This window comes from Hemitrygon akajei, chromosome 4 (genome assembly GCF_048418815.1).
Source record: "Hemitrygon akajei chromosome 4, sHemAka1.3, whole genome shotgun sequence".
NCBI classification, from domain to species: Eukaryota; Metazoa; Chordata; class Chondrichthyes; order Myliobatiformes; family Dasyatidae; genus Hemitrygon; species Hemitrygon akajei.
Window position 1 is genome coordinate 173,791,492 of NC_133127.1, and position 27,268 is coordinate 173,818,759.

The window sequence follows — 27,268 nt, forward strand, 5'->3', positions numbered from 1 at the left end:
CTTTGTAATTGTACTTACGCGCTGGGCCCAGGAATAGGTCCTCCAAAATAACACCCTGGAATTTAAAGTTGCTGAGCCTTTCCTCCTCTGATTCTTCGATAAGGACTGACTACTGGTTTCCTTCTCCTGAAGTCTATAACTAGCTCCTTGGTCTTGCTGACATTGAGTGAGAGATTGTTGTTATGACATCGCTCAGCCAGATTTTCAAACTCCCTCTTGTAAGCCGATTCATTGCCAGCTTTGATTTGGCCTACAACAGTGGTGTCATCAGCAAACATTCGTAAGATCCCGGGCAGTAGTTTTAGGCCTCTGAATTTTCAGCCCTGGACTGAAAGATTGGCAGTTTAACTTCCACATCCAGAAGTGAAAGGTAACTTTATTATCAAAGTACATAAATATCACCATCTACAAGCCTGAGATTTTCTAGCAGGCATAGCTCAGTAAATCCAATTACAATAAGAAACATGAGAACAAGCTTTGTTGCTACTTTACAGGCTTCCATGCCCCTAAGCTTGCTGGATTCTATGGCCCTGTTCTGCCACCCAACCTTCTCAATCTTCCCTATCAACACTCCAAAAAGGGAGAGGTGTCTCACCAATAGGTCTACAGTGACTCAAGAGAAAAGTCTTTCCAAAGATGGATTGATATCGATTGTCTGTGGTTGGTTAATCTACTTATCACAAAGACAAGGATGTTCCGTAAAATACAAGTCTCTGAAACCATCACAAAATCACATTTATCATTAAATTGTGCAAAATACGCCACATAATAAAGCTTCTCACCTATTCCCCGATACGCTTCTATTTTGCCGTGTTTTCCATGCCCAGAAAACAGTAAGCAGCAAGAAGGAACGCTCGCTCTTCCTGTTCACCGACCTTCTGATTTGCACGACCTTGAAGCGTAAGACGGGCTCTTTGCGACGGAGCTCCATAAGTCTGTGAGTACGCAATCTCTCTCGAATAGAAACCATTCTTTTGCAGCTCTGAGCTAGATCTAGAGTTGGTTTTCTGGCAGTGAATTAGAATTTATGACTGAGCCAGATACAAAATTAATTTTTCTACTGAATTCTTCCATTTGAATAATATAGACACCAGTGGGGCACGTTGTGGAAGAACGTTCATTGACAGCCCTCAACATGTCATGAGTTGTCCTTCCCACCCAGCAGCTGGTCCCTTCGAGTTAAAGACTCAAAAGTACATTCATTGTCAAAGTATGTGTACAGAATACAACTCTTGAGACTCACCCTCCCGCAGGCAGCCACAAAACAGAGAAACACTGTGGAAATCGTTCAAGAAAACATCAAACACCCAACGCGCAACAGAAAAAGAGCAAACAGCAAACACGTAGAACACATCAAACCAGTAGTATTCAGTTTAGTTCAGTGCAGCGCCGCGCTGCTAGCCAATGCCAGCTGCAGGGCCATGCTTCGCTGATGTGCCCCGCCCAGCATTGGTCCCTCCAATCAAACAGCTCAAAAACAGTTCAGAAAAAGAATAACCAGAATCCAGAAACACATCCAACACGAGCCTCAGAGTCCCTCAAAATGAAACCACAGCCTCACCAATGAAGCCTGGCACGGTGGATCCCAAGACCCCTGCACCATAGAGTGAGCGAGAGGGAAAGGAAATCTGGTCAAACGCAGGCAGACGGAGGTGAACACCCACCCCTCGCTCAACCCGCCCCCCCCCCCCCCATCCTCATCAACTTCAACCTTGCTTGACTCCTCTGTCGGAGAGAAGCAATGAAGTCGATCCTGGGGTCGCGCCCAGTCTCCAGGGCCTCCGTTCCAAACACCATCAAACTGCCTCGGAGACAGCAAACACCAGATTGCTCAATCTGTCCCAGAATGCACCACCAAAATGAAGATCACAGGTTCCAATCTCCCCTTTTTCCTGAAACTGGGCATTACTTAAAGAAACTTGCAATCTTACAATGTCATCTTTCAAACCTAAATCACAGTATTTAGATTTCACCAATGAGTAAATATTTGCAATATAAGTTTATCACCCCACAGAATAAATGGCTGGAAGGTTGGGTCTGTCAGTCGTTTCTTCAGTAATGCAATCTCTTATTATTTGAAATAGCAACATCATTGTATCCAGTTCCAAGTACTCTTGTATCAAGATGATTTGAGTCCAGGCAAATACCTTGATAACACTGTAACTGGACTATTATGATTAGCTTTTGGGCACCACATTTTAGCAAGGATACAAAGACTTTGGGGCCGTGCAGAAAAGAACTACCAAAATGATTCCAGGGGTAAGGGACATTAGTTAGAATGTACTGGAAACACTAAGAGCCTTCTTGGGAAGAAAGGGGATTGCAGGAAGATCTGATAGAGGTATTTATAATAATGAAGAAGATAGAAAAACTGTATCTATTGGTTAGGGTAAGAGTTAGCATTCGGAATCCTGATGCAGGTTCCTGACATGAAATGTTGACCATCCCTCTGCCTCTACGTAGGCTGCAGGACCTGCTGAGTTCCTCCAGCACAGGACAGTACAGAAGCAGGCCCCAACAACACACACAAAATGCTGGCGGAACACAGCAGGCCAGGCAGCATCTATAGGGAGAAGCACTGTCGACGTTTCGGGCCAAGACCCTTCGTCAGGACTAACCGAAAGGAAAGATAGTAAGAGATTTGAAAGTAGTGGGGGGAGGGGGAAATGCGAAAATGAAGCAGGCCCTTTGGCTCTTGATGTTGTGCCAAACCAGTTGCGCTAATGGCACCTAAATTAAACTAATCCCTTCTGCCCGCACATGGTCCATATCCCTCCAAGTTCATATTCGTGTGCCTAAAAGTGCCTCTTAAGTGCCCCTAACATATCTGTTTGAGGATATTATTTGCAGTCTCCCGTGTCTCTGTTTGTCTTGTTAAAGGGTTAGGAGTTGAGACATGGAAGAAGGTGATTAGCAGAAGAACTAGAAGTGACACAAGGAAAAGTGTTCTTACACAGTTAGTGTTTGGTGTGCACAGCCCAGGTAGCAATGGAGGGAGTTCTCGAGAGTACAGAGTTTATATGTGTCTGTCAGAATAAACGGTAAAGATAACAGTTTTATGGAACCTTGGTTTACGAAAGATACTGAGGCCCTGATTAAGAAAAGGAAGGAGGCACGTAGCAGGTATAGCATGCAGGAACTTGAGGAGTATTAGAAATACAAGAGAACACTTAAGAAGGAAATCAGGAGGGCTAAAAGAAGACATGAGGTTGCTCTAGCAGACAAGGTGAAGTTGAATTCTAAGGGCTTCTACAGATATATTACCAGCAGAAGGATAGCACAGGACAAAATTGGTCCACTGGTAGGTCAGAGTGGCCTACAGGAAAGATGTGCATAAGACTGAAAGAGTGCAGAGAAAATTTACAAAGCCATTGCCAATTGAGGACACGAGTTATAGGGAGAGGTTGAATAGGTTAGGAACTTATTCCCAAGAACATAGAAGATTGAGGGAGATTTGATAGAGGTATACAAAACTATGAAGGGTATAGATAGGGTAAATGCAGGCAGGCTTTTTCCACTGATGCTGAGTTAATGGTGAAAGATGATATGTTTAAGGGAAACATGAGGGGGTACTTCTTCAGTCAGAGGGTGGTGAGTGTGGAACGAGCTGTTGGATGCAGGGTCGATTTCAACATTTAAGATAAATTTGGATAGGTACATGGATGAGAGGTGTATGGAGGGCAATGGTCTGGGCTCAGGTCAATGGGACAAGGCAGATTAATGGTTCAGCACAGACTAGATGGGCTGAAGGGCTTGTTTCCGTGCTGTAGTGTTCTATGATTCTATGCTGCTATGTCTCATTAGCTGTTCTGTTCAACTAGATACACAGCCGGGAGTGTGATTGACACAGCAAGCAAGTACAAGTTCCTCTGGAAAATGCCGCTGGAAGACTTGGATATTGTGAAAGGTTTGTGACATGTTCTGAACCTTTTCTGCCAATACCTTATCCTTCTTAGATACAACGTTTAGTTATAAATAGGAATCCAAACTGTGGGTTAGGAGTTGTTTTTAATATAGTCGCAGCCCCCTTCCCAGAGAGAATGTCTGCAGACATTACAAAATGAGGAGCCAAAGCATGTCTGAGATAACTAGGCTAAGAAGGAAAGACAGCTGTAGGAAGAAAGTGTGGGTTGTCAGGCCAGTTCTCATTTCTATTATAATAAAATAGTAAAGGGTGAACAGTTTTTGGTGGAGAAGTCATTAAGTGGCTTTTGGGACTCTCAAAGGACTCTGCTTTCATTTTAAGTTTCTAGTTTAGATGAGTTATTGGGTAAACACAGCCAACTGTTCACTTAGCTGACCGAAGGATCAAAACATGAAATAAACAGCAGCAGAATGTTTGTGATCCATTAGTGAAAAGGTACGGTATTTTTAAATAAAACTCATTGATCCAGAGAGGTTTTGCACACCATTGTGGGATTAATTTGGCTCTGCTAGTTCCATTATCTTCTTTTTTTCAAAACTGAGGTACCTGGTAATTATTCTGTATGATTTGAATTTAAGGTAAATGTATAACTGAAAAGGAACAAGGAAGAAGGTTCTGCTAAGGGAATTTGAGTATCTAGGGACTAAATTACAAAGCAGAACCAAAAAAAATAATAATTTCTGGATTGCTAGCTGAACCTTGTGCAGATTTGCACAGGGTCATTAGGATTAGAGAGAGTTCAATGCATGGCTCAAAGATTGGTGTTGGAGAAGTGGGTTTGAATTTGTGGGACATTGGCATCAGATTGGGGAAAGATGGGATCAGCTCCACTTGAACCATGCTGGGTCTAGGGTACTGACAAATTGCGTAACTCAGACTGTGGATGGAGCTTTATACCAAATAGTAGGAGTATGCATTCAAAGGATTTGATATGGTAAAAGGGGAAGAGAGCACAGAAGAGTACTGAAGTCTCCTATTTAAAAAAAGTCAGAAAAATTACAAAGGAATAAGAATTTAATTTTCATGAACATAGTTACAAATTTGAGAAAAGGGGTGGTGAACACAAACATTGAAAGGTGTTATATATGAGTGCATGCAGTATAAAAAACAAGATAGATAAGTTTATAGCACAGTTAGATATTGGTAGGTACAAAGTTGAGGGCATTACTGAATTCTGACTTAAAGTACACTACAGTTGAGACCTAAACACCCGAGGCTGCACGTACTATCGAAAAGACAGGCAGGTGTGCAGAGGGTATGGGGTGAACATGAGGAAATCTGCAGATGCTGGAAATTCAAGCAACACACACAAAATGCTGGTGGAACGCAGCAGGCCTGGCAGCATCTATAGGGAGAAGCGCTGTCGACGTTTCGGGCTGAGACCCTTCGTCAGGACTAACTGAAAGGAAAGATAGTAAGAGATTTGAAAGTAGGAGGGGGAGGGGAAAATGTGAAATGATGGGAGAAGACAGGAGGGGGTGGGGTGAAGCTGAGAGCCAGACAGGTGATTGGCAAAAGGGATACAGAGCTAGAGAAGGGAGAGGATCATGGGATGGGAGGCCTACGGAGAAAGAAAGGGGGAGGGGAGCACCAGAGGGAGATGGAGAATAGGCAGAGTGATGGGCAGAGAGAGAGAAAAAAACTAAATATATATGGGATGGGGTAAGAAGGGGAGGGGCATTAACGGAAGCTAGAGAAGTCAATGTTCATGCCATCAGGTTAGAGGCTACCCAGCCGGTATGTAAGGTGTTGTTCCTCCAACCTGAGTGTGGGTTCATCTTGACAGTAGAGGAGGCCATGGATAGACATATCAGAATGGGATGTGGAATTAAAATGTGGACACTGGGAGATCCTGCTTTCTCTGGCGGACAGAGCGTAGGTGTTCAGCGAAACGGTCTCCCAGTCTGCGTCGGGTCTCACCAATGTATAAAAGGGAACACCGGACGCAGTATACCACACCAACCGACTCACAGGTGAAGTGTCGCCTCACCTGGAAGGACTGTCTGGGGCCCTGAATGGTGGTGAGGGAGGAAGTGTAAGGGCAGGTGTAGCACTTGTTCCGCTTACAAGGATAAGTGCCAGAAGGGAGATCGGTGGGAAGGGATGACCCTGTTGGTGAAAAAATGAAAGCTAATCCTTAGCAAGAAGTGATGAAGGATTATCAACTTGCATGCTTGAATGGCCTACACCTTCCTCTGTTTTCTGTGTTTTCTTATATACAGAAAGTAGATTGTCACGTATGATAATGTTTAATTTTTATAATTTTAAAAGTTCATTTTAATGTATATTACAAACCAGGAAAAAGGTTCTAGTGCTTTCCTGGTATATATGATGAATAAACTCTTCTTGGGCATCATCCCTGATGAAGGTGGCAGAGTTTGTCGTCGAAACATTGGCTATAATCGATAATCTGTACCCGGCTGGAAGCATGAGAAAAGTGTATTCGTACAAGCTAGGAGTTTATATGCACGTATGGCAAGAGAAGTTTCTCTTAAAGTTTTGGATTTATTCATTTATGCTCATTTTTAAAATGATCTTTTTGGGGTTTGCTTCTGTTATACATTGTCCCTGAATGGTTCTTAATAAAGAATTCCTGTGATTTTACTAGAGTCAAATTCTAAAGGTCATTTGAACAAAGTAGCAGCTCCTCTGTACTTAACTGATAATGTTCAATTAGCTACAGAGCCGTTTAATATTAAGTATAAATACAACTGGCTAATTAGTTCTTCCTTGGAACTTTTATATTAGGATCCAGAAAGCAGACCGTAACTTCCATTGCTATCTCTGAATTGTACATCAGCATTCAAACGCAATGAGAAGTTGGTTTCCTCTAGATCTCACCCACCCCCTTTCCTTGCCCCACCATCGGTTAAGCTCACCTTCAGTCTTGTAGACCTTCCCAAATCTTCTCCCTAAAACTTCTGTCTTTCGTCATCTTTCTTTTCAGACACTCCCAAATACCTGCTCTTTGACTGAGCTTTCAATAGCCCATTTCCTGAATCCTTCTTAGCGTCAGTTTTTTCTCTCTTTACAATTGTCTTTGGTGACTTTGCTGGATCATTGTAATTCTCTATCCCAAGGATTGTGGAGGCTCAGTCAGTGAGTTCATTCAGAACAGAGGTCAATAGATTTTTGGATTTGGAAGCAACCAAAAGATTTGTCACAGATTAGATGGGCCGAAGGGCCTATTTCCGTGCTGCAGTGCTCTCTGACTACCTCACTATTTGGTTCTTGGGTATATTTAAGGCAGAGGTTGACAGGTTCTTGATTAATAAAGGCATCAAAATTACATGGAGAAGGCTGGAGAATGGCATTGAGAGGGATAATAAATCAGCCATGGTGGAATGAAGCAGCCACATTCTGCTGCTATATTTTCACTTTCAAGGATTCTTCATCTCATGTTCTCAATATTCGTTGCCTTTTTTTTTCTTTTTCTACTTGTGCAGTTTGCACATTGCACATTGGTTGTTTGTCCATTCTGTTGGGTGCAATCTTTCATGGATTCTATTGTGTTTCTTGGATTTACAGTGTATGCCCACAAGAAAACAAATCTCAGGCTTGTATATGGTGACATGTATGCAATTTGATAATAAATTTACTTTGAACTTATGTCTACGTGGGGATACTGGTGGAAAACAGCTCTGTGGTAGAAGATCAGATTTGATCTACATGAGTGATGGGACTAGCATTAAGGAACCATTTGGCCTATATCTGCTCCTGTTTGGTATGTTCCTGCTGACATGGACTGCTATAGCATTATTCCTAAGAAACTTCACATTATAGTAAGTCATGTTATAGCTCATTAAAACACAGATTTTCCCAATTACAGTTCACAATATTACTATAGCATTACACATGGTACAAGTAGTATTCCCTAATCCGTCAGTCACATTATAACCAATTCACATTATGGAAACATACATTACAGCAGAACGATTTGTATTTAAAGTTCTGCATAAATAAAAATTGTTAGGATATTGTTGGAACATTAATTTCAATCATCATTGAATAAATTACTTCTGTGTTGACTCCTTTCTAAATTCTGATGATGATATTGCTCCGTTCGTTATAGGTTCATCCCAAGCCACCAACAGAGAAAGCATTCAGAAGACTCTCAATCGACTGGAGGAAGATTTCAGCATCTTGAGTCAGATTAGCACGTTGGCAGAAACACTCAGCATTTCACATCAGGTACCAGCTGGTGACTTGTAATTAAAGACTTTCTTAATAATTTTGAAATTACATTTGATGCATTTAGAAGCCAGCTAAAGGCTTCATACAGAGCTGGTGCATTCTCTTTCAGAGCCAGGAATGTGCATGAGGACAGTGTCTGATATCCAGCCAGTTTACAATAATGTATGTCCCTTGAAGTTGCCTAATGAAGCCACGGGTTAATAAATTACAACCTTTGTTATGGAATTCTTTGGAGCATTTTAAATCTCCGTTAATAGCAGTTAGTGCAAAACCTTAAAGTGTCAGCCATAAGATCGGGGTTCATTTCCTAACGCTGTCTGTAAGGAGTTTGTCCGCTCTCCCTGTGACTGTGTGGGTTTCCTCCTGACCACCCCCCCCCACCCTCCCGGTTTCCTCCCACACTCCAAAGATGTATGGCTGGTAAGTTAGCGGCATGCTGTGTTGGCGCCAGAGGCATGTTGACACTTGCGGCTGCCCCCAGCACATCTCGGACTGCGTTTCAAAACGCATTTCACCATTTCACTGTATGCTTTGTTGCACGTACATATGACAAATAGAGCTCATCTAATCATCAATGTACGTGGTAGTGAACAGATAGTTAAGGGCACCTCGGCCTCGTTTACCAGCTTCAAATAACTAACATTGCCCAGAGTCAGCACTAGTTTGTGATGAGTAATGAACAGCTTGTAATAGCAAATGTTGGCCCCTGTAGCTGACATTGTCAATGTGAATAGCATTACTGGTGGAAGCTATTATTTCCATCTCTCCTGTACAAGTTCCCAACTCCCTGGTTCCCAGAAAATTTACTCCCTTGCCATGATAACAAGGTAGGATCTGGCAGAACATCAACCAAGAGCTTAGGCAGTGATCTCTAACTCACGCTGAAACTATATGCTCGTCATTTTTGGAGGAACAATTCCCAACATACCACTCCACCACCTCGACATTTCCTTGCAGTTTGGCCTGTCATTCGTGAACATCACCACCATGGGCCTTTTGCAGATTTGGCTTTGGCTGAAGCCAGGCACAGAAGTGTTTACATCTTAATACTGGAGATACTAGAAACTACAGATGCTGCAACAAACAAAGTGAGACTCTTCATCTAATAGAGGGGAGGTGGCCAGTATAAAAAAAGTGGGGACAAAGGGATGGCTGGCTGGTGCTAAGTGCATCCAGTTTGGGGTGGGGGGGGGGGGGTGAAAGGAAGATGAAAGATAGGGGGAAGAATATTGGAAAGGGTCTAGAGGAAGTCTGCAAGAATGACCTCACTACAGGAGGGATGTGGAAAACATAAAAAGGGTGAAGAGGAGATTTACAAGGATGTTGCCTGGATTGGGGAGCATGCCTTATGAGAATAGGTTGAGTGAACTTGGCCTTTTCTCCTCGGAGCGACGGAGGATGAGAGGTGACCTGATAGAGGTGTATAAGATGATGAGAGTCATTGATCGTGTGGATAGTCGGAGGCTTTTTCCCAGGACACAGGTTTAAGGTGCTGAGGAGCACGTACAGAGGAGATGTCATGGGTAAGTTTTTTACTCAGGGAGTGGTGAGTGCGTGGAATGGGCTGCCGGCGACAGTGGTGGAGGTGGATGTGATAGGGTCTTTTAAGAGACATTTGGATAGATACATGGAGCTTAGAAAAATAGAGGGCTATGGGTAAGTCTAGTAATTTCTAATAAGGACATGTTTGGCACAACTTTGTGGGCCGAAGGGCCTATATTGTGCTGTAGGTTTTCTATGGTTCTGTGACCCTGGGGATGAAAGTGATTCTGGACCTGTAGTTACTTGAGTTCACATGAATGAAGGTGGATCTCATTGACACCTACTGAATATTGAACAGCCTTAGACAGAGTGGACATGGAGAGGATAGTGGGAGAGTCTCAGGCCAGAGGACACAGCCTCGGAATAGAAAGACCTCCTTTTAGAAGGTTCAAAGGTTCATTTATTGTTAAAGCATACATCCATACACAACTCTGTAATTTGTCTTCTCCAGATAGGCACAAAACGAAGAAAGAACATGAAAATGATTCAGAGAGAAACATTAAACCTCCCCTCCCCGTATGAAAAAAGAATGGCATCCCAATCATCAGTACCCTAACGCCCCTCCCCACGCACAAAACGGAGCAGGAACATCGACCCTCAAAAAACAACCCCTCCCTTGCACAAAAACAAACAGAACATCCGCCCCCCAAACACCCTCCCTTCGCACAATAAAACAGAAACATGACGGGCAGTAAAAAACACAGAGTATAAAAACCATAAGTCTGAAAAGGTCTGCAGTCCATAAACACAGAACCACGATACCATCCTCTGATATCACCGACATTCATCGGAAGAGAAGTTTACCTGCCTGTCACAGCGAGCCACACAGCAAAAGGCCACTCACAGACTCCTCTTCCGGCAGCGATCAAAAGGCAGGCAGTCGGCACTGAAACCCTCACTTGCCTTCCGCATTCGCCTCGATGTCTACCTCGATACTTTAATCGGCGATTAATGGATGCTTTAAACAGCGGAATGGAGTCTAACAACGGCTCTTGAAGTTTCTTTGCATCGAGGCCATCCGAGTATGCGCTCGCTTCCCCGGAATCTTTTCGGAAACGGCAAAGCACTGGATCACTCAATCTCCAAACTGTAAATCACAGGCTCTAACTGTCCCGGAAAAACATTTAAGGTGAAAAACAGACGTAAAAGGAGTAAAAAAGACATTTCCATTTGCTCTGTGGGAGCATTGTACGCTGGCACCGTCAGATGAGGAGGAATTTCTTAAGGCAGGGGTGGTTAATATGTGGAATTTTTTACTATGGAGACTGTGTCATTGGGTAATTTTAAATCTGAGGATGATAGATTCTTGAATAGTAAGGGCATCAAAGGTTATGGGGAGATGGCAAGAGAAGTTCAAAGTTTCAAAGTACATTTATTATCTAAGGATGTATAAGTTATGCAACCTTGAGATTTGTTTGCTTGCATGCAGCCACAAAGCAAGAAACCTGAAGAACCCAATTTAAAAAAAATTAAATAACGACCAACACCCGATGTGCAGGGAAAGGAAAAAAAAACACAAATAACATTCCAAGCCAAAATAAGTCCTTAAATCTGAACCCCAGAGCAGCCCAGAGTAGGCCCAAAGCCTCGGTATCAGTTCGTCATATTAGCGGATATGGAACGCAGCAACCGGGGCAGTCTTCATAACTTCAGCACCATGGAGAAAGGAGTCAGTATCACGGGAGAGTGAGCGAAATCAGCTCTCTCCTCCTATCCAGACACCCTGTCTTTCCCGCCTTTCTGGGTTGGTGTTTAAATTGAGCGCATTGTACCTTGCACTAGGACCTGGCACCACTGCAGCAAAAGGCTCTGAGCCTAGACCACACCGCCCAGTGACTCACTCTGGGCCTAGATTTCGCCACTCAGCCCGAAGGCACTCTGGATTTCTCCAAATCAGTTCAGTGCTCAGGCCTGCTGCATGGGCATCGAAATTCCTCTGCCTCAACTTCTCCTCTCCGAATGGCTTGCTCCATCCGTGTGATTCTGCACTGTATCAGCACGGTTCATCCCTCGAATTCGCTTCACCTTCGCTCACCTCTTAATGGCTTGCGGTGATAATTTACCACAGTTTACTTCAGTAAAGGTGTTATTAGTAAAGTTTTCAGTCAAGTTTCTTGCCTTTCGAACTACCAGTAAGCTATTGCATGCGTTCGGTAGCATCATCCACCAAATGGGTTTGAGGGGGAAAACAAACCAACAATGATCAAATGGTAGAGCAGGCTCAATGGGCCGAATGGCCTAATTCTGCTCCCATGTCGAATGGTTTTAGAATAGTAGTCATAGAAAAGTACAGTAGAGAAACAGGCTCCTTCAGCCAATCCATTTAAACTGTCAAGTCCCATCGGCCTGCACCCAGACCATGGCCATTCATATTCCTATCCAAACCTCTCTTAAACGTTTAAAGCTCGCATGCACCTCTTGTGTTGGTAGCTCATTCCACACTCACATGACTCTCTGACTGAAGAAGTTTTCCCTCGTGTTCCCCTTAAACTTTTCACCTTTCACCCTTAACCCATGACCTCTAGTTGTAGTAGCACCCAACCTCAGTGGAAAAAGCCTGCTTGTATTTGCCCTATCTATACCCCTCATAATTTCGTATACCCTTATCAAATTTCCCCTCAGTCTTCTATGTTCCAAGGAATAAAATGCTAATCTCTTCAATCTTTTCTTCCTACTCCAGTGGTCCAGTATTAAGGAGTGGCCAAGTGGTTAAGGCATTGGTCTAGTGATTTGAAGGTCACTAGTTCGAGCCTCAGCTAAGGCCGTGTGTTGTGTCCTTGAGCAAGACACTTAACCACACATTGCTCTGCGACGACACCAGTGCCAAGCTGTATCGGCCCTTGCCCTTCCCTTGGACAACATCGGTGGCGTGGAGAGGGGAGACTTGCAGCATGGGCAACTGCCAGTCTCCCTTTTTTTTAACCAGGGCTTCAATATCTCTTGAAAACCAAGATTCCTGAAATCTGTTACCTTTATCTTTTATTCTGACAGCATATGCAAGCTCTGTACTCTCAAAATTTCACTTTTGAAGGCCTCACACCTACCAAATGCACCTTTGCCAGAAAACTGCCTGTCCCAATGCACACTTGCAACACCCTTTCTGGTACCATGAAAACTGGCCTTTCTCCAATTTACAATCTCAGCCCGCAGACCAGACCTGCCTATTTCCTTATCTACTTTGAAACTAATGGCATTATGATCGCTAGTTTCAAAGTGTTCTCTACACAAAGTTCTGTTGCCTGCCTTGTTTCATTCCCTAATAACAGATCAAGTATTGCACGCTCTCTCGTTGGAACTTCAATGTACTGATTAAGGAAACTTACCTGAATGTACCAACTCTACCCCATCTAGTCCTTTTACAGAATGGGAGTCCCAGTCAATATGTGGATAGTTAAAATTACATACTATAACAACCTCAAACAAGAGAAAATCTGCAGATGCTGGAAATCCAAGCAACATGCACAAAATGTTGGAGGAACTCAGCAGGCCAGGCAGCATCTATGGAAAAGAGTACAGTTGAAGTTTCAGGCCAAAACCCCTTTGGCAGGACTGACAACCTTATGTTTCTTGAAACAGTTTGTGATCTCTACATATTTGTTCCTCTAAATCCCATGGACTGTTGGGTGATCTGCAATATAGCCCCATTAACGTAGTCATACCTTTCTCATTCCTCAGTTTCATCCATAGAGTCTCATTAGATGAGTTCTCCAGTCTGTCCTGTCTGAGCTCTGCCGTAACGTTTTCACTGACTATAAACGCCACCCCTCCTCCTTTAATTCCTCCCGCTCTGTCACATCTAAAGCAACGGAATCCTGGACTATTGTGCTGCCAGCCCTGCCCTCTCCTGCAAACAGGTCTGACTAATGACTACAGTATCATAATTCCATGTATTATTCCATGCCCTGAGCTTATCTGCCTTTCCAAAACTTGCATCGAAATATCTGCAACTTAGAATATTAGTCGCACCTTCTTCAGTCTTTTGATTCCTGACTTTGTCTGAGGTCTTAACAACATCTGTCTCCTCTATCTGTTCTTGCACTCTGGTTCCCATCCCACTGTAAATCTAGTGCCCCACCGTGCAGCATTAGCAAACCATCCCACTAGGATATTAGACCCCCCACCAGTTCACGCACAAACCATTTCTTTTGTACAGATCCCACCTTCCCTGAAAGAGAACCGGAAGATCCAAAAATATGATGCTCTCCCTCCTGCATCAACTCTTTAGCCATGTGCTAAACTATACAATCTTCCAGTTTTCTGGCCTCACTAGCACATGGCGTGGATAGTAATCCTGAGACCACAACCTTACAGGTCCTGCCTTTAAACCTAGCATCTAACTCCTTGAACTCACTTTGCAGAGCCTCGTCACTCTTCCTACCTATGTCATTGGTACCTAATGGACCACAACCCCCCCACTTAAGAATACTGAGGACTTGATCTGAGATGTACCAGACCCAGGCACCCGGAAGGCAATATACCATTCAGGAATCTCGTGCTTTTCCAGAGAATCTCCTTCCTGTTCTCCTGACTAGTGAATTTCCTATCACAATAGCTCTCCTCTTCTCCCCCGCCTCCCTTCCAAGTCACGGAGTCAGACTCAGTACCAGAGACTTCCCCTGATAGGTCATTCCCCCACCCCCAACAGCATCCAAAGTGGTACACCTGTTGTTGAGGGAGATGTCCACTGAAGTCCTTTGCACCAGCTATTTAACCCCTATCCCTTTCCTGACTGTCACCCAGTTTCCTGTGCCCTGCACCTTGGGTCTAACTACCTCTCTATATGCCCTATCTAGCAACCTCTCAGCCTCCCGACTGATGCAGAGTTCATACAGTTCCAGCTCCAACTCCTTAATGCGGAGTGTTAGAAGCTGCAGTTGGATGCACTTCTTGCAGAAAAAGTCATCAGGTCTCCCTGCCTTCCCACATCCCGCAAAAGGAGCACTATCCTGCCTAGCATCCCTGCATTTCTAACTGTGCACATACAAAGAAAAAACAATAAATAAACTGGAGGAAAAAATTTACCTACAGATTCTTTTTGCCTTCTCTCACTTCAGCCTCGTCACGCTAAAGCCTCGAAGAGCTGAAGCATTAAATAACCACTCCAACATTGTCCACTCCAACAATGGCTGCTCCACTTGCCCCTGCTTTATTTTTATTTGTTCTTGCCAATCAATCCCGATTGATGATTGGCTGCCTCTCAAACGCCAAACTGCCGCAGATCGATGTCTTATGTACTCAGTCGGAGAACCTGAGTGAGCCAGGTCTTCCCACACTTCCGATTGCTGATTGGCTGCTGTTCAAACACTGGAGTCTATCTCTTAAACCTGGTGCCCAGACTTATTTCTAACTTTCCTGGCTGCTACATCACTTCCTTTTACTCTTGTGAGTACTGCGCCATGTTGGGATTCTCTTGGGAGCCTCAAAGGGCTGGCGTGGTCGAGCAGCACTCTGAGCACCAGGACCATGAGCACCAGGACCATGAGCATCAGAATCAAAATCAGGCTTATCGTCGACGACATATGTCATGAAATGTGTTGCTTTTTGGCAGTGGTACAGAGCAAGACATAAAATATTACTAAAAGTCACAATTAAAAAGTGAATAACTGGTGCAGAAGAGGTATTGTGAGGTTTTTCCTGAACCAACCCACCTTTCTTCCCAGCACTGAGATTCAAAGCCTTCAGACAGTTTAAATTCACTAATGTTTCAGGTACCTCATCACTAAAGACCAACTTAACTCGCTACGGCAGCCTTTACAGTTTGATCCAATCTGATGCTCAGAGGAGGTATTTCCATGGTAGAACGTGAGCTGAATATGTGCAGGGGAGTGTTCAAATCTGGGGGAATTGATGGGTATGCGGGGAATATAAAGCGGGCTTAAGGTAGATTTAATATAAATGGGTGCATGCTCAGAGGGCTGAAGCATCAGGTTTAATATCAGTTGCATATGTTGTGAAATTTGTCATCTTTGTGGCAGCAGTACAATCCCATACATAATAATAGAAAGAAGCATGAATTACAGTAAGTATATGTATATTCAATAGTTGAATTAAAATAAGTAGTGCAAGACTAGAGATAATAAAGTAGTGAGGTAGTGTTCATGGGTTCATTGTCCTTTCAGATGGCAGAGGGGAAGAAGCTGTTTCTGAATCACTGAGTGTGAGCCCTCAGGCTGCCGTACCTCCTTCCTGATGGTAGCAGTGAGAACAAGGCATGGCCTGGGTGATGGGGGTCTTTAATGATGGATGCCAACTTTTTGAGGCATCGCTGATTGAAGATGTCCTGGATGCTGCGGAGGCTAGTGCCCATGATGGATCTTGTTTCCTTGATCCAAGACGTCACCAGGTCTCCACATGGTCTACTATTGTCCTTCCACACTCTAATTCTGTATGCGACTCCAGGCACTGAGAGAAGGTCGTGGTACTTTAGGATGCGCAGCAAATACTGGTCCAGCCAGTGCTTCTCGCTTCCTGTGAATTAAAACACAAATAAATCGCAAGTGTAAATTTACTCGTTTTCCTGGTAAGGAAGTTTAGTGTGGAGACAAATGGCAATAATCCAAAGCACGGTCAAGAGACCAAAGAAGAGCAGATAAGCTGTCTTTTCAGAAATCGAGAATGAGCAATCAGTGGGCACAATCATCATTATCGGAGGGCTTTTACCAGTTCCGAATGTCTCTCCTAACATTATTTATTTTCACAGAGCAAACACGAGGAAATCTGCAGATGCTGGAAATTCAAACAACAACACACACAAAATGCTGGTGGAACACAGCAGGCCAGGCAGCATCTATAGGGAGAAGCGCTGTTGACGTTTCGGGCCGAGACCCTTCGTCAGGACTTATTTTCACAGTTTGGTTCCATGTTTAGCTTTCTTGATGCAATTACCCTAGTTTACAAAAGAATTCCCTTATTTTCTCTTGTCAGGGTCTGGATGACGTCATTAAGGACCTGATGGCCTCTGTGAACCGTGAGCTCTCGGAGAAACAGTCACTGGCGGTCAGCACCATGTTCCCCCTCACTAAACTTGAGCTAACGGCCACTACGACACACGGCACTGAGACGTTCATTTTTGAGTTCAGCAGTATCGAGGCACGAGCCGGGTTTGAACAGGCGTTCGAGGAAACCAAGAAGAAATTAGGTAAAAATAAACCTAGAACTTCCAATAAGCAATTTCTTTAAATCTTAATTTTACAATGAACCCCTTTGAACTGGTTAAGTATGTGAAGCTTATTTTAGATTCCAGTCTGCTTCTGAGTACCTGACACACTTCAAACTGATTAATAATATACCTCCCAAAGATTGCCGGATGCTTCTTCCATCCTGTTGTTAGTTTCATAAGTTCATCCATAATCCAAAATAACTTCCATAAATATTGACTAACATTAATGTTTAAGCTTGTTAGCAATTTTATTACTGTACCATACAGGAATCTTTATCTCTGTTTCAAACATGAACTTCCCCAGTGAGTTAATCCTGTGTCGGTTTATGCTAAACCCAATCTGAGGTATCCTGCTCTGTCCAGGGGCGCCTCTGCCCGTATGAAGGAGAATCATCCCAGGTGTCTGGAGGATGTCTGCCTGAAACGTTGGTAGTTGAATGGGTGCTGGCGCCTATGCTGTGCTTCATTCAGCATCGTGTTTTAGGTTATACCCTGTCAACAACACCAACTGCACATCAGAGCTTACCACTCTGAATTCATTGAACACACAATTCTGTAATCTGTCCTCAACTACTTCAGCTTGCTGAGAGTACAGTGTCACAAACACCCTGATCTTTGACTCTTCCTCTGTAGACATCTTGGTCTGAGACTGTCCCTGCTTATCCTTGACTCTCCTGTGAGGAGAAATATCTTTTCCTACAGTAATACCGCCTCTCATTCTCAGAATCAGAATCAGGCTTATTATCACCAACATGTGACGTGAAATTTGTTAACTTAATTTGTTAATTTGTTAGCAGCAGTTCAATGCAATACATAATCTAGCAGAGAGAGAAATAAATAAATACATAATGAGTAAATCAATTACATATATTGAATAGATTTTAAGAAACGTGCAAAAACAGAAATACTGTATATTAAAAAAAAGTGAGGTAGTGTCCAGAGATTCAATGTCCATTTAGGAATCGGATGGCAGAGGGGAAGAAGCTGTTCCTGAATCGTTGAGTGTATGCCTTCAAGCTTCAGTACCTCTTACCTGCTGGTAATAGTGAGAAAAGGACATGCCCTGGGTGCTGGAGGTCCTTAATAATGGAGTAATGGAATTAATAATGGAGTTTCTCTGAAATTCCAATGAGTACAAACCCAACTTGATTCACCCTTCCTCATAAAAAAATTAATTAGCTTTATTTGTCATATGTATATTGAAACATCAAAATATATAGTGAAATGCATGGTTTGTGTCATCGACCAACACAGTCCGCGGACAGGCCGCAAGTGTCACTGTGTGTCTTCCAGTGCCAAAATAGCACACCCAGAACTCTTTGAAATCTGGGAGGAAATCAGAGCATATAGAGGAAACCCATGTGGTCACAGGGAGACAACAGCAGGAATTAAACCCAATCTTGTGATCGCTGGCATTTTAAAGCACTATGCTAACTGCGCCACTATTATGCCAGCTAGACTGGGCAATCTGGCCAATCCAGACTGGCTCATCCTGGAGAGCTTTCACTGAACTGTCTCCAGTAACAATATATTCATAACAATAACAATATAATTAACGATGGCAATATATGAATTAAGAAAGAGATCTGGAGTTGTATGCACTACCCTAAATGTGATCATGCTAATATCTTGTGGAATGGGGGTAAGTCTTCCCTACTTTTCATCCCAACCCCTACAGGGAAAGGCTAGCATTCAATTAGTTGTCCTGACCACTTGCTGCACCTAACCATCACCTCTCTCTGGTGCTCCTCCCCCTCCCCTTTCTTCCATGGTCTTCTGTCCTCCCCTGTCAAATTCTCCCTTCTCCAGCCCTTTATCTCTTTCACCAATCAAATTCCCAGCTCTTTATTTCACCCCTCCACCCCACTGCCCGGTTTCACCCATCACCTACCATCTTGTGCTTCTTCCTCCCCTCCCTCCACCTTCTTGCTCTGGCTTCTCGTCTTTTCTTTTCCAGTCCTGATAAAGGGTCTCGGCCTGAAATGTCGACTCTTTACTCTTTTCCATAGATGCTGCCTGGCCTGCTGAGTTTGTGTGTGTTGCTGCACCAGTTTGCTAGCTTTTGGAGTTTAATGAATGAGGATCCCCAAATCCCATGATGCTGAGCACGAACAGTAAAATATTAAACTGTTTTCACTCCGAAGTAAACATTACATTTCCCCACATAATACTTCCTTTGCCACTTTTGTTGCTTGCTTACTTAATCTGCTAATGTCTCAAGTACTCTGCCCCCCCCCAAAAACCTTCCCCCGTCCCATTTTTATGTCATCAACAAATTCAACTTCCTCGCTTTAAATTACTATCGTATGTTATAAACAGTTGTTACAAACTGTTACAAACAGTTACAAACCATTGGCTACGGGTTGCCAAATCAAAATTACGCCCTTGTCCTGACTTGCTGCTTCCTATTAGTTAGCCAATTCCTTGTCCTTGCTAATATATTACCTTAAACATATTGATTTTGCGTGGCATCTTGTTCAATGCCCTTTCAAAATTCAAACCCAAAGTCCAATAATTTGCTCCTACTGGTTACCAGCTGAGACTCACTCTGACTGAGACTTCCTCAAAGAACCTTTACTAATTGTCCTGACATCACTTGATCAGATGATGACTTTCCAATTACTCCCCTTTACCAACTTAATAACAGACTTCAGTATTCTTCCAATAACAGACATCAAGCTAACACCCTTTTTGAATAAGGGCCATAGACGCAAGAGATTCTGCAGATGCTGGAGATCTCGAGCAAAGTACACAAAATGCTGGAGGAACTCAGCAGGTCAGGCAGCATCTATGGAGGGGAATGAACAGCCAACATGGCAGGCTGATTCCATTCATCAGCACTGAAGAAGGATCTTGGTTCAAAAAGTCAACTATTTATTCCCCACCATAGATGCTACCTGACCTGCTGAGTTCCTTCAGAATTTTGGGTGTGCTACTTTTAAATAAGGGTATCACCTCCCAACCTTTTGTTAGCTCTCTGGTGTCTGAGAATTTTTGGAAGACTACAACCAAAGCATCCACTATCTCTGTAGCTGTTCCTTTAAATCATCAGAGGCTTTACCCCCATTAGCTATTTCTCCTGTGAATTGGGTCTGTGAAGATTTATAAAATGTAGCAGTGGCTGAAAAACTAGACAACTACACTGGGCAGGAGACCACCATCACTCTGAGGTGATCCCATCGGTCACCATGCCATTTTCAGTAACAAAGGAGTGGATACACATGTAAGTTAACATTTAGATTTCAGAAGAGCACTCACGACCAAACTGGTAACAGCACTGTATGTCGCGTGAAGTGCAGCCAAAGGTGAAGGGGCAGCACAACGATGAGACGACAGTTCTTCGAGAATGTGTGGCACGTGGATCAGTTTACAGATTGGCAGTCCTTGCTCTTTGCTGATAAAAAGACTGCTCTGTGATTGGTTGATTTAGTGCCACGGCTTTGTTCATGAGGCTAAGCCATTTTCATTATGGTCCAACCTCCCCCAGCCATCAAAATTCACTTGGACTCAGTTTCTCAATTCATGCTCTGTGTTGTTAACATTCTCATTATCTGACCCTCACAGACTGTTTCCCTCAGGAATGTAAAAACCTTCAAAGTAATTGGATGCCAAGTCAATAATCGTCTCTGCTCCAGGCTTAAGCCATCTTTAGCATGTCATCATGTTCCAGTTAAAAATGTTACCATAGCTTCGACTTTAAAGAGACAGTAATCTTTTTTTGATAATCTCCACTAGTTGCATATCCCAGTTTAGAAGCTGCTCATGGTCGTAAATCATTAACACACAGTACCTTGGGAGTGGTCTGGATCCTGGTGATTTGCTGACAAAACTGTTCTGCAAGTTGGACCAAACAAAAATCATTGTGAACTTCCTCAGTCCTCTGAATTCTTCGGAGAGTACAGCCGCAGTCAGCGCTCCCCTCTATCACTAGGGCTCCTGAATTGTATGCCATGTAAGAAGTTAAAGATGTGTTTTATCAAACAGTCCATCGTTTGTCGTGTTATCCACCAACTAGATGAGTTAACCCTGGAAGCAATGTGTTCCAATTAGTGTTCCATCTGCTCCCAATGTAGTCAGTACTTCAGTACCCTTTTATACATACTTTGCCTCCAACTTCCATCCTGCCTTCAAATTTACTTGGTCCATTTCTGCAAACTCTCTCCCCCTTTCTCGATCTCTCTGTCTCCATCTCCGGACACAGTCTATAGATTGATATCTTTTATAAACCCACTGATGCTGGCAGCTATCTGGACTATACCTCTCTCCACCCTGTTACTTGTAAAAATGCCATTCCCTTATCTCAGTTCCTCCATCTCCGGCTGCCTCTGCTCTCAGGATGCTTCTCATTTCAGAACAACTGAGATGTTCTTCTTCTTCAAAGAAAGGAGCTTCTCTTCCTCCACCATCAACACTGCCCTCACCTGCATCTCTTCTATTTTGCGTATGTCTGCCCTCACCCCATCCTCACGCTGCCACACCAGGGGTAGGGCTCCTCTTTTCCCCACCTACCACTCCACTAGCCTCTGCACCCAGCACATAATTCTCCTTAACTTCTGCCATATCCAACAGGGTCTCAACCACCAAGTACATCTTTCCCTCCCCACACTTACTGCTTTCTGCAGGGATTGCTCCCTATGTAACTTCCTTGTCCGCTCTTCCCTCCCTAGTGATCTCCCTCCTGGTCCTTATCCTTGCAAGTGGAACAAATGCTACACCTGCCGCTACACTTCCTCCCTCACTACCATTCAGGGCCTCAAAAAGTCCTTCCAGGTGAGGTGACACCTCACCTGTGAGTCTTTTGGGGTCCCGTATCTGGTGCTCCCAGTGTGGCCCCCTATATGTTGGTGAGACCCGACGTAGATTGGGAGACTGCTTCGAAGAGCATCTTTGCTCCATCTGCCAGAAAAGCGGGATTTCAATTGTACTTCCCATTCCCATTCTGACGTGAAAGTCTATGTGGCCTCTAACCTGATGGCATGAACATCAATTTCTCAAACTTCTGGTAATTGCCCACGCCCCTCCCCCCCACCTTCACCATTCCCCATTTCCATTTTTCCCACTCACCTTATCTCCTTACTTACTTATCGCCTCCCTCTGGTGCTCCTCCCCATTCCCTTTCTTCCATGGTCTCTGCCCACTCCTATCAGATTCCCCTTTCTCCAGCCCTTTATCTCTTCCACCAATCAACATCCCAGCACTTTACTTCACCTCTCCCCCCTGCCAGTTTCACCTACCACCTGCCACCTTGTACTTCTTCCTCCCCTCCGCACACTTTCTCAAAGTGACTCCTGCCCCCTTCCTTCCCAGTCATGGTGGAGGGTCCTGGCCTGAATCGTTGACTGGTTACTCTTTTCCATAGATGCTGCCTGGCCCGCTGAGTTCCTCCAGAATTTAATGTGTGTTGCACCCTTTCACACATGACCTTTGTTTTATATAGAGTCATGGAACAATACAGCACAGGAACAGAGACCTCTAGTCCTTGCCAAGCCACTAATCTGCCTAGTCCCATTGACCTGCACCCACCCCATTGCCCTCCATACCCCTCCCATTCACGTACCTATCCAAATTTCTCTTAAATGTTGAAATCATCCCCACATCCACCACTTGAGCTGACAGCTTATTCCGTACTCTCACCACAGGCTGAGTGAAGAAGTTCTCCCTTCTGTTCCCCTTAAACTGTTCACCCTTCACCCTTTAGCCGATGACCCAACCTCTGGTTTCACCCAGCCTCAGTGGAAAAAGCCCCTTGTGTTATTTACTCTGCCTGGGTGCTTTCAATTGCATCTGCCTCTAGCATTTCAACTGGCAGCTTGCTCAACATATCTACCACCCTCTATGTGAAAAAGTTGCCTCTTAAAACTTTCCCCTCTCACCTTAAGTCTATCCTTGCTAATTTTATCTTTTCCACCCTGTGAAAAAGACCATGACCATTCACCTTATCAAACTGGATTCCATGTTATCTCCCCTTCAGACCAACCTATCATGCGGGACCTTGCTAAAGCCCAGGTAGACAATGCCTACTGCCCTATCATCATCAGTGTTCTTGGTAACTTCTTCAAAAAAAAAATTCCAATGTACAAAGCAATGCTATCTAGACTTAATCATTCTTTCCTGGCTTTGCAAATGCAGGTAGATCCTGTCTCTCAGATCCCCTATGGTAGGGGGTCCCAACCTGGGGTCCATAGACTCCTCTGTTAATGATAGGGGGTCCATGGCATAAATTAGGTTGGGAACCCCTGCCCAATGGTTACTTTCACACAACTGATGTTAGGCTCACCAACCTGTAGTTTCCTGAGCAACACACACAAAATGCTGGAAGAACTCAGCAGGTCATGCAACATCTGTGGAAAGGAATAAATAGCTAATGTTTCAGGCCAAGACCCGTTATCACAACTGTAAAGGAAGGGGGAAAAAAACAGAATAAGAAGATTGGGGGGCAGGGGGGAGGAGTGGGTGGAGTACAAGCTAGAGGCTGATTGGTGAAGCCAGGTGGGTGGGAGAGGTGGGTATGAAGTAAGAAGCTGGGAGGTGATAGGTGGAAAAGGTAAAGGCTGAAAAAGGAAGAATCTGATAGGAGAGGAGAGTGGGCCATGGGAGAAAGGCAAGGAGTAGGGGCAGCAGTGAGTGGTGATAGACAAGTGAGGAGAATAGAAAAGATAAGAGGGGAGAGTCAAAAGAGGGAAGGAGGAGGGGGGAAATGAATGAAGGTTAGAGAAATCGATGTTCATGCTATCTGGTTGGAGGCTGCCTAGATAGAATTTGAAGTGTTGCTTCTCCAACCCAAGAGTGACTGTGGTAGTAGAGCAGGCCTTGGAGTGACATGTCGGAATGGGAATTGAAATTTAAATGGTTGGCCGTCTGGGAGTCTTGCTTGTTGAGGATGGAGTGAAGATGCTCAACAGAGCGGTCCCTCAAAGTGCTTTGGGTCTCAGCAACATAGAGGAGGCGTCATCGGGAGCACTGGACTCAACATATTTGCAGGTGAAGTGCTGTCTCACCTGAAAGGACTGTTTAGGATGCTGAATGGAGGTGGATGAGCAGGTGCAGCACTTCTTCCGCTTGCAGGGATAGGTGCCAGGGGGGAGATTAGCAAGGAGGGATGAATGGAAAAGGGAACCATGTGGAAAGTGGAGAGTGGAGAGGAGGTAGGAGAAAATATGTGTTTGGTAGGAGAAAATCATTAAAGATGGTGGAAGTTGCAGAGAGTGATGTTTTGGATGTGGAGGTAGGTGAGGACAAGAGCAGGTCTATCCCTGTGGCAGGAAGATGGGGTGAGGGCGGATGTTCGGGAAGTGGAGGAGGTATGGGTGAGGGCAGCATGATTGAAACCCCCATCCTTTGAAGAAGGAGGATATTATCTCTGAGGTCCTGGAATGGAAAGCCTCATCCTGGGAACAGATGTAGCAGAGAAGGAGCTGAGAAAAGGGAATGACATTTTTACAGGTGACAGGATGGGAGGAAGTACAGTCAATATTTTATATTAACTCAGAGAGTCGGTATATTTATAGAAGATAAGAGTAGAATATCTTTCCTGACTTGCCTTGAGCTTGGCATTCAAGATGAGGTGGTAAATTGGATTAGGCATTGCTCTCAGGGGAGAAGGCTGAGAGTGGTAGTAGATGGTTGCCTCTCTGACTGCAGGCCTGTGACTAGTAGTGTACCACAGGGATCAATGTTGGGTCTATTGTTTCTTGTCATCTATATCAGTGATCTGGATGACAATGTGCAAACTGGATCAGTAAATTTGCAGATGATACCAAGATTGGGGGTGTAGTGGACAGTGAGGAAGACTATCAGAGCTTGCAGTGGGGGCTGGACCGGTTGGAAAAATGGAGTGAGAAATGGCAGATGGAATTTAATGTGTGAAGTGTTGCACTTTGGAAGAACAAACCAGGGTAAGTCTTACACAGTGAACAATAGGGCTTTGAGGAGTGCTGTAGAACAGAGTGATCTTGGAATGCATATCCATAATTCCTTGAAAGTGGCATTAAAGTCACATAGGGTTGTAAAAGTTCTTGGCTAATTGGCCTTCATAAATCAATGTATCGACCACAGGAGTTGGGATGTTATATTGAAGTTATGTAAGACCTTGATGAGCCTATTTTGGAGTATTGTGTCCAGTTCTAGTCAAATACCGACAGAAAGATGTAAATAAGATTGAAAGAGTGTAGAGAAGATTTACAAGGATGTTGTTGGGACTTGGGGACCTGAGTTATAGGGAAAAGTTAAATAGATTAGGACTTTATTCCCTAGAACGTAAAAGATTTAGGGGAGCTTTGATAGAAGTATGCAAAATTATGAAGAGTAATGCAGGGAGTCATTTTCCACTGAGGTTGGCTGAGACTACAACTCGAGGTCATGGGTTGGGGTGAAAGGTGAAATGTTTAAGGGAAACATGAGGGGTAACTTCTTCACAGAGAGTGGCGAGAGTGTGAACTGTGCGCAAGTGGTGGATGTGGAGTCAATTTCAACATGTGAGAGAAATTTGGATAGGTACATGGATGAGAGGGGTCATGGGTTGTGGGAACACCAGAAATAGAGTGAGTGCAGTTATCTCCTTCTGGTCAAGAGCCTGATGGTTGAGGGGCAGGAACTGTCTGGTGGTGCGAGTCCTGATGCACCTGCACCTTCTACCTGATGGCAGCAGTGAGAAAGAGCAGGGCTTGGGCAGTGAGGATCTTTGATGATGGATGCTGCTTTTGTACGACAATATTCCATGTCGATGTGTTCGTGGATGGGAGGGTTTTACCTGTGATATACTGGGCCAAATCCACTACCTTCTGTAGGATTTTCCATTCAAGGGCATTGGTGTTCCCATAACACATCCAGTCAGCACACTTTCCACCACACATCTATAGAAGTTTGTCGCAGACTCCTGTGGAAGGAGAGGCGTTGTCGTGCTTTCTTCACAATAATATTTAAATGATGGGTCCAGGACAGGTCCTCTGAGATAGTGACTCCCAGAAATTTAAAGTTACTTTACTTCATTGTCACCAAACAATTGATACTAGAGCGTACAATCATCACAGTGATATTTGTTTCTGCGCTTCGCGCTCCCTTAAGTACAAATCGAAGTAAATATAATAAAAAATTAAAATATAAATCATAATTAGAAAATAGAAAAGGGAAAGTAAGGTAGTGCAAGTCAGGTCCAGATATTTGGAAGGTACGGCCCAGATCTGGGTCAGGATCTGTTCAGCAGTCTTATCACAGTTGGAAAGAAGCTGTTCCCAAATCTGGCCATACAAATCTTCAAGCTCCTGAACCTTCTCCGGGAGGGAAGAGGGACAAAAAGTGTGTTGGCTGGGTGGGTCGTGTCCTTGATTATCCTGGCAGCACTGCTCCGACAGAGTGCAGTGTAAAGTGAGTCCAAGGATGGAAGATTGGTTTGTGTGATGTGCTGGGCTATGTTCACGATCTTCTGCAGCTTCTTCCGGTCTTGGACAGGACAAACTTCCATACCGGGTTGTGGTGCACCTAGAAGAATGCTTTCTATGGTGCACCTATAAAAATTAGTGAGGGTTTTAGGGGACAGGCCCTGTCCATCTCTGACCCTCCGAAACGTACTGGGTCATGGACCTCTGGTTTCCCTCTCCTGAAGTCTACAGTCAATTCCTCGGTCTTGCTGACATTGAGTGAGAGGTTGTCATTAAGACACCACTCAGCCAAATTTTCAGTTTCCCTCCTGTATGCTGATTCATCACCTCTAATGATATAGCCCACAACAGTGGTGTCGTCAACAAACTTGAGTATGGTGTTGGAGCTGTACTCAGCCAGGTGCTCCTGTGCTGATGGAGATTGTGGAGATGCTTTTTACCAATCTGAATTGACTAGGGTCTGCAACTGATTAACATACATACTGTATGTGTTACCATACACTACCTTGAGATTTATTTTCTTGCAGGCATTTACAGGAAAATAAAGAAATACAATCAAATTTATAAGAAGGATCTATACGTTAACAAAGGCCGACCAACAACCAATGCGCAAAAGACAAATTGAGCATGAATAGATAGATAGACAGATGGATAGATAGAAGAATAGTACTGACAACATGAGTTGTACAGAGTCTTGAGTCTGCAGGGTGTAGGATCAGTTCACAGTTCAGCAATCGCAGTCTAAATACCCTTTTGCTCCTAATGTACTTATTCTACAACCTCTTAAGATTTTCGTTTACCATATCTGCCAAGCATTCTTGTGTATTTGTTTTAGACTCCTGAATTCCCTCTGATGTTTGCGCCTAAATCCTGTATACTCCTTAAGGCTTTCCCTGTCCCAGCTGCCTGTATGAAACATTACAATTATGTAAAGAGGCTAAATAGGCTGATTGATTTCCTTGGACGGAAGAGGCTAAGGGGTCCTGACAGATGTACTCAAAAATATGAACATAGGGTAGATAGTCTGAAGATTTTCCTCGTGACAGAGATCAGGTGACAAAGGTAAGAGGT

The 27,268-nt window shown here is 44.0% G+C and overlaps 1 protein-coding gene across 1 annotated transcript in view; it reads left to right on the forward strand.

The window, feature by feature from the left end:
* The window catches only part of LOC140726959 (rho guanine nucleotide exchange factor 17-like), a 474,355-nt gene that overhangs the window by 388,420 nt on the left and 58,667 nt on the right, over nt 1–27,268 (forward strand). The window contains 4 exon segments of the mRNA XM_073044006.1: nt 828–937; nt 3,822–3,907; nt 7,998–8,116; nt 16,586–16,799. Of these exon segments, the coding sequence (XP_072900107.1) occupies nt 828–937; nt 3,822–3,907; nt 7,998–8,116; nt 16,586–16,799 (529 nt within the window).